We start from the raw sequence: 10,941 nt of genomic DNA on the forward strand, positions 1-10,941 counted from the left end.
ATCCAAATCAATACCTAAAAGACTATCCAAATTTTAGGTTGGTAATCTTCTGTATTACTACAATGATAATGCCAATTTTAAATCAAAAACTAAAGAAAACATATTTAGACAGGTACACTTTACAGTTTAGAATATCTGTTGACCACCATACTAATTTTGTTTTTCGTAATTTAAGTACACAACAACTAACTACTTCAATTGAAATAATCCGACTAGCATCAAGAAATATTAATTATAGTGTTTTTACTATCCAAGTGTTTAGCAGTCTCTATATCATTTTTAACGGTGATAACCGATGACATCCCCTATAAAACAAAACAAAAAAAAATATTATTATTTTACTATATATTATCTAAAACTTCCCACTGTGGTTGGTATTCTATAATGATTATCGGATGGACAATGTGCACATCATTTAAGAACACAAAACGAAATCGAAATTAAATCGGGAAAACTTTAAGTATTTATTCTATGTCTACCATTATAAACTGGAATACTGGAATTTCAAAGCTTAAAATACACCATAAATTCTACAATAAATACAAAAAACTATTTTGAAAAAATTATACAGCCTTCACTTGCCATTTATCGCTGAAGGTTTGGTTGGTTAACACCACAATATTTCCTCTTCGAACTGTCTTTACACTGAACATGATGCAGTTTGGTAAACAACCACTATAGTTCTATTTTCGTATACTAATACTAATACATAATATTATAAACAGAAATATAAAACTGTTTGTTGACATTAAAAGATTTGATAACACTTAAGACCTTGTGAAGGAGAGTTATTTGATTTTATCAATCTAATTTTCACTTAATACTGTAGTTGAAAAGAAGAAAATATGTCGATTGAAAGAATATATGATGCTTGTTGTCCTGTGTTACTCAGGACAAGCCTTGGTGGTGCACCATCTGGTTCCATTATTTCCTCCTGCTGAGAAAAAATAATCAAGATTAAAAATGATCTGGTCATTGGATGGATAAATCATACACAACTTATGAAAGTCTTATTTTTAAAACCACAATGAACTGCTGCATTTGTGACTAGATTTAAACTACTTTTACTAACCTCAAACTCTTCATTCACAGTTATTGCGGCCTTTAACTTTTGACCCTTTCTTCTTCCTTTTGACTTCAATTCTCTTTGTAAATCAAGTATCAATTGAATTTCTACTTTTTCATCAGCTTCCTGTAATAGAAAACACCCAAATTACTATACTTTTTTCTGGGGTCATGGTTTGTATTCTCTTGGAAATAAAAGATTAGCTCATATATACTGTACATACATTCTTATCTTTCTTTGTGTATATATACATATGTGTAACTGCGAAGCGGAATGGAGTTTCTGCAACAACTTTCCATTGTTGCCTAGTGTTTCTGATTTATCAGACAGTGAAAGTGATGAAGAAAGTGATAATGAACATTAGCATATTATAAACTCACTGATGTAGGTAAATATAAGTAAATCACAAACACACACACCCACACATTATATATATATATATATTTTTAACGCTGGATCACACCTTAGAAGGACATTCGTTAAAACGACACCTTAGGAGGACATTTTTGTATATGTGCGATAAATCAACGAATGTTGCGAGTTTATTTTGAACGAAGCCATATTTGGATTTGGGACGTCCATATGCAATTTAGTTTTGATAGCATTTGATTAGGAATTGCTGTAACAGAGATATACACAATTTTAGTCTGAAATTGTGTCCACTTACACCTTAGGTTGACACGATCATATGTCCTTCTATACCATAAGTGGACATTTGCCTACCAACAACAACAGACATCTCAGAATGCATAAGAATGTAAAATGTGGGGTCGCACAACATCATTCCCCAATACTCAAATCAACCCACTCACTCTCAAACTTCGTTCCGCCCCACCATGTTTGTCAATAAAGCCATGCCCTGGTTAGGCCTGAAACACCAGGCCTACTACTAGAGTTTTAGGCCTACAGTGATTGTAAAATTTTTTATAGGCCTAGTCGGCTATCTGCCAAAAATCTTAAGGATATGTCAGGGGTCCCAAGTCTCCCGGAACTCCCGGGAGTCTCCCGGAAATCGGTATTGTCTCCCGCACTCCCGGAAACAAGCCAAAATCTCCCGGAAATTCACTTGCCTGCCAAAAATTCAGTAAAAATTTAATTTTGTTTAGGCCTAAAATTTGGTTGCCGATTATTGTTTGCCGTCTGAAAATGCCATTTCCAGGCTTCTAAAAGTGAAAATGTCATCACCTCAGTCCCCGGTTAGTTGGCCTGAGGTGGGTGTGGCCTTCATTTGATACCACTTTCCCCCACTGATAGCGCTGCCAATGTTATTAAACGAATCCCCCAGAAATGGGTTTTTCCAACTAGGGACCCCTGATATTTGCCTACCAAATTTACAATATCTATCAATACCTAGTACGGTATTCCATATATTTTCTGGAGGGCAGGCACGAAGCCAAAGGGGGGAACGTGTGCTCCCAAATATTTCAAATGTCAGAAAGTACACCATTTTGCATCTTAGCCCTCTTTAGATAAGAAAAAATTGCCACTAGTGCCCCCCCACCCCAAAAAAAAAATAAATAAATAAACTCTGGCTACAGCCCTGCTGGAGGGCTAAGCTGTTTGACAGGGGTAACCGAGTTTGCAGACCAGAACTGGGGGTGGAAAGAAAGAGGGATTTCCCCTCCCATATGAGATTTTTTTTAAACGGCTAGTCTCTTTCTGGATGACCGGAAATGACCAACTGTGGCAGATGTTTGCTTGGTGTGGACCAATAACAGGCATTTAGTTTATCATGTCTGTATTGTATATTGACTACTTAAAGCCATAATAAATTTCGTTAAATTACCTTTATCTGACCATTATATAAAAAAATGCACACTTTTATTATGTACAGGCAAGTATTGTTGTATATTGTACTTAATACTGTCAAATATATACCAGTCGTGTGAATTTGTCAGTTAGGTTCATTTGTGGCATTCCAGTCTACTTTTAAATGTTTGCTTTCATAGTAAAGTTATACTGTAGTAAGATGAAAACCATAACAAGTTCATAAAAGATTCCAACTTGTTTTACAGTATTGTATTTCTACTTGCAGGTGTTTAGTGAATCCAAGTACAGTAGATAATAATTGTTGGTAAAGTATTTTCAATGAAAATGTTCACTACATACAAACATAATTAAATTTGATTCTTTTTGAAATGTAAATGTTTTATATTAATTTGTATTATTAGCAGAGAATGTATTCAGATTCAATACAAGGTTGAAGATGGTGTTTTGTTTTTTCATAAACAATATTAATCCTTCTAACACAAATACTACACTTTGAGACAAACTGGAATACAGTATATAAATTTATTGAACTAGAATACAGGTTTTAGGAACAAACCTGATGCAAAACTTAAATTCTACATTTAAAAATAAATGAACGGATAACACAGTACCATTAGCTTCACTTATTCGGAAAATACTGAAATTAAATTAACTTAAATTCAATATTACTGTAAATGAATAAATAAATGAATTTTCATGAGTGAAAATGCAAGATGCAAAACTAAACAGTATACTGTATATAGTTGGATTGGAAGGGTTTAGCTTTATATGCCTATAAACAGGGGCAGATCCAGGACCTTCAATTTGGGGGTGCTACAAACCAGGGTCTTAACGTTTAGCCAAAGGTGGCGTGGCCTCATCCTGAATCTGACAAATAAACAAAAATTCTAGCCTGTGGAGATGCTAATATTACATGGTTTTATCTTATCTGTCTTGAATTTTGGGTGGGCTTTGTGTCTAAAAAGATCCCTCGTCAATTATAGCACCCCCACCCCAAAATCCACCCCTGATAAGAGAGCCAGTATAGAGTACATGAATACTTAATTAGCCCTACTGAAATCAGTGTAATTAACCTGGTTCTTGACCTGGTTCATATATGAACCAGGTCAGTTACACTGATTTCAGTAGGGCTAATTACGTAATCATGTTGCCATATCTCGGGCCACAGTGAATCGATTCCAACTAAATTTGCGTTGTGGATGCTTTTCATCATGCTCCACCGATACATTGTTCCAAAACGCGGAAATGCAAAATAAAAAAATTGTGACGTCATCACTCAGGTATTTTATTCACAATGTAATCATGGAGGGTTGGTGAGACATTTCTAGAACAATTAAATAGCCATGCACCCAAAGCCCTGTCCAAACTAACTATATATATGCTATCCAGTCTAATTGGTGTACTGCAAGATTTATGATTAGTTTTATTTCACCATAAACTTCTTCAAACATTAATAATAATTTTAACAAAAAGATCCTAGATCAGTCTTATTGCAAGCAAGTTCTTGATCATTTTAGAGTTGATTATGACTGGAGGTACTATCAAGAAAAAAAAAATGTAATCTAAATTATATATTTGAAATATAAAATAGAAGCAAAAGAATAAATTTAATTCAACACCTACACTGTTCATTTTAAAATAAATGGACAGGTATCTCGCGCAAATAAGCGCCCGGGCACTTAAAATATTTTTTGGACTTTTTGAGGGGCGCTTATTCAAACGGGGCGCTTAATCAAACGGGGCGCTTATGAAGACAGAGTGGAAATTGAGGGGCGCTTATGAAAGTATATGAAAATTAAGGGGTTCTTATGGAACTTGAAATTCAAAGGATGTTTTTGAAATGAAAATGATTATATATTATAAGGACGTCTGAAAATCGATTACAAATAGTTCTGGTTCAAAAATGAAATCGTCCACCACCAGATGACATGAATGTGAGCGGTAAGCCTAAGCGAAATTAATGGTGGTGGTGGTGGCCTACAGATTGTTGATTATCTTCCGATTAATATTATTATTGGCAGGATCAAACTCAGTTGAAAACATGTGCTAAAGTTGCAAAATTGGACTAGAAATAGAAAAAAAAAATGTATGAAAAGGAAAGTTAGAAGGAAAGATACTGTTCATGGAGCTCTACTGTTCAGGAAAAAATATCCTCATTTTGAAATTTTCATATGCCAGCCACAGTCGCAGGATAGATTGAATTATTATTATTATTAATTTTTACTGTTCTGCTAACAGAATATTCAGTGGTTATTGACGTAAATTAATGACACTTTAGCAAACAAGACAGTAGAATTTATTGTTAAATAGTGATATTTAAGATATTAATGTAGAAAAACAATTCAATAATTAGGCCTATTGGCTTTCTAAGAAAAAAAAATCATATTCTATTGTTAAAAAACAAATTTCAAAAATATTGAGGAGCGCTTATTCAAATTGAGAGGTGCGCTTATTCAAACAAGGCGCTTAAGACAATTTTCAAGTTAGGAGGGGCGGTTATTCAAACGGGGCGCTTATTTGCGCGAGTACGGTAACATATCATTAGCAGCAAAACTGATAGCTTATAACAATAATTTTCTAATTTTCAAAGCAAACTTTGCAGTTTACACACAGTACACTAGGGGAAGGGTAGATAAATTTGTACACTTTTACATATGCATGAAAATGTTGATTAAAAATAACATGCAATATTTAAAAAACAGATTTTTATGACCAATCATAATGCAACCATGGATATACCGTAATATACATTTTAAAGTAACCAAATGAAGTACGTTCGTTCAAATATTTTTCTAAAATCAACATTTACTACTTTCAGTAGGGTGGGAGGGGATACCGAAAAAGAGTAGTGTTTTTACACTTGTGATAATGTTGATAATTATGAACAACCCCTATTTTCTTTTTCTTTTTTTTCCTTCACTTTTTCAGAAAATAAAATAAAATTAAATTAAAGGTTAAATTAACTTAAATTAAATTCAATATTACTGTAAATGAATAAAAAATAATAAATTTAATAATCATAAATGTTGCGGTGCACCATGTGGACAATCCTAAATAAAATGTGCGAGTTTCTTGATGTTTCGATTTATATACTTTATTTTCAGGAGTAAAAATTTGCGAGTCCAAACTGAACAGTATATATAGTTAGATAGGACAGGGTTTGGGTTTGTATGCCTGTAAGCAGAGGTGGATCTAGGTTATTCAATATGGGAAGGAGGTCCCACTAGAAACCGGTGGCCTAACATTTTACCCAAGGTGGCGTGGTTTCTTCCTGAATTTGACAAGCAAAAAATATTACTGTAAATGAATTTTCATGAGTGGCTTAACTTAACATTTAAGCCAATGTGGTGTGGCCTCATCCTAAATCTGACAAGCAACAAAAATTTCTAGCCTGTGGAGATGCTAACATTACACGGTTTTATATTATCTGTCTTGATTTTTTGGTGGGCTTTGTGTCTCTAAGAAAGATTGTCAATTATAGCACCCCCCTCCCCACCCTTAAATCCACCCATGATAAGAGAGCCAGTATTCACAATGTAATCATGGTGGGTTGGTGAGACATTTCTAAAACAATTAAATAGCCATGCACCCAAGCTCTGTTCAATCTAACTATATATACTCTCCAGTCTGGACTCCTGCATTCACTTATGAGATGATTGAACTCTCACAGTTCTTTTAATAATATTCTAATTGGTGTACTGCAAGGTTTATGATCATTATTGTTATTTCACCATGCACACCTTCAAACATTAATAATATATTTAACAAAACAATTCTAGATCTGTCTTATTGCAATAAGCTCTTGATAATTTTAGAGTTGATTAGGACTCGAGGTGACAGTAGCCTACAACTGTAAGTTTGTCTCTTTCTTTTAGAGAATTATACTATAAATATAAACAAAACCAAAAGTAATCGAAATTATATACTTAAAAATATAAAATAAAAGCAAAAAAATAAATTGAACGAAACAAAATCCCAAATTGGTTTCATGAGATTTTAATAGCATAATGTGTGCTTTTTGTTTTAGTGTTGTTAAATTTTTAATTTTTTTTAAATTTTTAAATTTTTTTAATTTTATTTTTTTTAATTATTTTTATTTTTATATTATTCGTCGTTAAGTCCTAGCCCTAGGCCTAACGAAAACATAAATTGAACTGTCATTCCTGAACTCGGTTCGTGCTATGCCTTCTCCCTTTGTTTCTGCACCACGCGGCCTAGCCGTCATCGCTCGCTTTGTAGTTCCTAAGCTAACAACACCTGTGTGGAATTCTCACAATGTGGAACTTAACAAACGACTGCAGCCGCTACACCACCACCTAGCCACTGGTCTAATTCAACCTCATGAAGCCGGATATTGTTTCTCTATTATTCTAAATGAATACCTTATGGAGAATCCTGAATTTTAACTTTAGAACAAGCTCCGCAAAAAGGCTTTCCAAAGAACGGCTAGTGATTCTGATAAAACTGCCTTCTTTCAAGCACTAAGAGCTCACAACTATTTTAAGAAGCAAAAAGATAAGAACAATAATGTCAGAAGTACCAAATATGAAGAAAAAATATATCACAAAAACTTTTGGAATTTCAGCAAACAAGCTTTAAATGGTACATTACACGAGTGCCCAATTCTTGCAACTTTTGATAAAGAATTGGCCGACTCATATTACAGCAAGAAATACTCAAACACTTCTACAATCTTGTCAATTTTTGTTGCTTTACAATCTTCATCATTAATCAGGCATGTCCCTTTGAGAATTTTACATGTTTTTTTTTAAAAGATAGTACAGTGCAATTTTTAAGGTCTCCAGTGTCCCCTTCCACATTTGTGTATGATAAAATTGCCTTCTCAAGGTGTTGGTAATTCCTTCTAGAGAACATATCAGCTGCAGAACCCTCCCAACCGTCTCATGGAAGTCATTACCGACTTCCTAACTTCTCCTTTTTTGTCAATTACTAATTACTAATTACTGTATCCTCCTTGCATGTTATTCCAATTGCGTCATCTCTGATTTTGCAAAGAATTTCACTGAAGAAACCATCATTATTGTCGCTAAACTTTGACAATAAAGTCATTGTAACTGAAGCTGTTGGAACACTTGACTCCAACATACATTGCTTCTTATGCATGGTAAAAACCACAACAATTGGCACACATGACTGGTTTCCCAGATCCTGTTTTGCATGTACGTTCTTGTTGATATTGTGGATTAGCAAGACTTGACTGATATTTGTTTTCCTGAAGAATACCTTTCTTTTGAAATTTTCTGAACAGTTCCAAACGTTCTTTTTTAGGAGCTTTCATAGCATTTGCAATTTCTGGGATGTCTTTGTGCTTTAAAATTGATATTTCTTGATAGTTTTGCTTGGAATATGCCACAGAATGGGCAACGTCTCTTCAGATTTTTCTTTGTTGATTTTACACAACTAATCTGCTTCTCCAAAACGTTATGTTCCTTTGTCTGGTTTTTCAATTGTGAACTCCTGTCAATACTCACAGGATTTGTCACTGGAATTACAATACTCAAATCAGAATCGGAATAACTTTCATCAGATTCGTATTTGTCATCATTTGGATCATCACAGTCTGAATCAAAACTCTCAGAAACACGTTTAGTTTCGTCATTCAACCAAAAAGCTATCTCTTTCAATAAACTATGTTCATCAATATCTGTTCCTGTTATAGAACTGCTGCAAATAATTTTAGAACTAACCACTTCAGTCATCTTCCGCCATGGAAGATTTGGTACTCCATAATCGTACCGCAGCTCTGTTCCTGCACATATGTCGCATTTTGCAAAAAGGCAAAGATGTTGCTTGCCATCTACATCGATTTTTTTCATGACTGAATTAGCTTTTTTAGAAACTTCATCATTGACAAAGCGGCCCAATCTTGACTCAGCAAATGTTGCATCCACACTGAAAAACAGAAAAAAAGGTTATAAACCTCAGCAAGGCATTTGATGTAGTGCACAGCATCATTTATCATAAGAATAAAAAATAATTCCTGGTAATTCACAAAATACAGTATAATTTACTTGTAGAATATGAACAATTCATAAATAACACACACATTCCAACAAAGCAACTTTTTCACCAATAATTTAATAAAAGTGTAGGCCTATTGGTTTCATGTAATTTTTGCATGCCCTAATAATTATTTCTGTTTTGTTTTGGAAAACATCTGTATGTAATTGTAAACATCTTGTCAACAAACCTCTTCTCATTAATGCATTCATGCATATGCATAATTAGCACAGGCGATAAAAGCGTACGAGAAGTTTCAAGCTAATTTGCCTGTTAATTAACAAAACTCATTGATTTGCATTTAGTTTTTGAATCAAAAATGAATATAACATTCCTAAAGCAACAAAATGGCCAACTTGTTTTTTTTTTTTTGTGTAGCAAGGGAAATACATCTTTAAAATTTCAATGCAAAATAAGCAGCTTACCAATTTTTTCCATAAAAAAATAAAAAACTGCCTTGAGAACTAGTGTAATTGGCTTCTCTCTTGTCGCCTGCCTTGAGAACTAGTGTAATTGGCTTCTCTCTTGTCGCCCTCCTCCGCTGTAATGTGTTCACCAGCATACTCAAGCAGGAAGTCTCCTTTTTGGAAGTCAGTTTTGGTAAAAACTCCATAACCTTTTCAAAAGAATAAGGACAAATTAGCCTGGCATTGGGTATATTAAATAAGACCTGGTTTTTAAAAGTCCAGTCTTATGTGAAACATAACTGTTTTTATATAGTACAATTCAGCATAGTTTTGTAACTGCAATATAACTAGTGTGTTGTGTCTCTACAGAAAGGACAAAGTACATGGTATACTGGCAAGCACGACATTTACACACAAACTTGAATTGAGCGCAAATAAACTTTAATTCCACTATCTGAAGATCGATCAGCAATCATGAAAGCACATGAAAGGGAAAAGATTAACTGCAATACAAACAAGCAGAGTAATATAATAGTAACTCTTATTACTGTATTGGCTAACTTTAGACTACAATTATCATTTTATAGATAAAACCTATAATGATTTATAAGGCTTAGATGTAAAGGCCTATGCATAGTACTTATGCAATAATCAACAATTAATGATTATAAAACAAATTAATCCTACAAATGAAACACAAAGCAAAACATTCTATATAAGTAAACTAATGAATAAACTATGAAGCAAAGCAGGAGCAATATCATTGAACATGATACCAGGGAGGTATAAACTGTGGTAAAATCCTAATAAGTAACCTTGCCCTGCATAGTTTGGTACCAGGGACCATCTTATTTACTGTGACTATAATACTAAGCATTACAAACTCAATGGTTAATTTAAGCATTTTAGTTAATAAATATCTAAATCATGTAAATTCAATAATTCATTATGCATTCCTACAGTAATTATCAAATGCGTAGATCACATTACTGAACTGTATTCAAGACGTAAATTACATATCCCACATTAAGGATAATATAGTAACTTAATGCATTCATTATGTAACAAATGCTTATTAATTATGCAAACCTTGATCATGACGAACACAAATAAACTTATGTTTGCAATCAAATATAACTATGTAATTACCATATAATTATCATCTGTTAACTACAGATCAATTATAGTTAGTGAAGAAATACTAACTTTAAAGGACATCCATTTATGAGATGATCCCTTACATGTATCTAACAGACCCCTTTGGTATCTGAGATACAGTATAAACTTAGTGCTAGCATGGAGATATAAAAATAACTAGCTAGGAAAACTTACTTAAATTCTAATTAAACTTATAAAAGTATATTATAAGCACACACAATTTCCTTCTCACTTGTTGAGATCCTAGGTGTGACTGAGGAGCATTCCAATGGGATGATGCTTTGGAAAGGTCAATGAACCTTGACCAGTTACATCCCGGCCCCTTAATTGTATTAATACAATTACTAAAATTAATAAATCTAAGTTAAACGCATAAAATGCAAGATAATGTTCAAATAATGTAAAATTAAACTAAAGTTAAATTCATTCAAAGTAAAGGTAATAAAAGTTCCTTTATTAGGCATTTTAGGCCATTTAAAAATAACCTAAATATGTAGTTATAAATACACTCATTGGAAA

At 33.3% G+C, this 10,941-nt stretch overlaps 1 protein-coding gene across 1 annotated transcript; it reads right to left on the minus strand.

Moving 5' to 3' along the window:
• Positions 1-8,045: 8,045 nt before the first annotated feature.
• Positions 8,046-9,473, minus strand: LOC117100453 (the record flags this gene model as incomplete). Its single annotated transcript, XM_033240156.1, has 3 exons — positions 8,046-8,749; positions 9,283-9,341; positions 9,376-9,473. Coding segments are annotated over 3 exons (785 nt in total), but the record flags the coding sequence as incomplete, so codon positions are not given.
• Between the last annotated feature and the right edge of the window lie 1,468 nt (positions 9,474-10,941).

The sequence above is a fragment of the Anneissia japonica genome, unplaced genomic scaffold (genome assembly GCF_011630105.1).
Source record: "Anneissia japonica isolate Jap-2015-1 unplaced genomic scaffold, ASM1163010v1 scaffold20537_len10922_cov138, whole genome shotgun sequence".
Lineage (NCBI taxonomy): Eukaryota > Metazoa > Echinodermata > Crinoidea > Comatulida > Comatulidae > Anneissia > Anneissia japonica.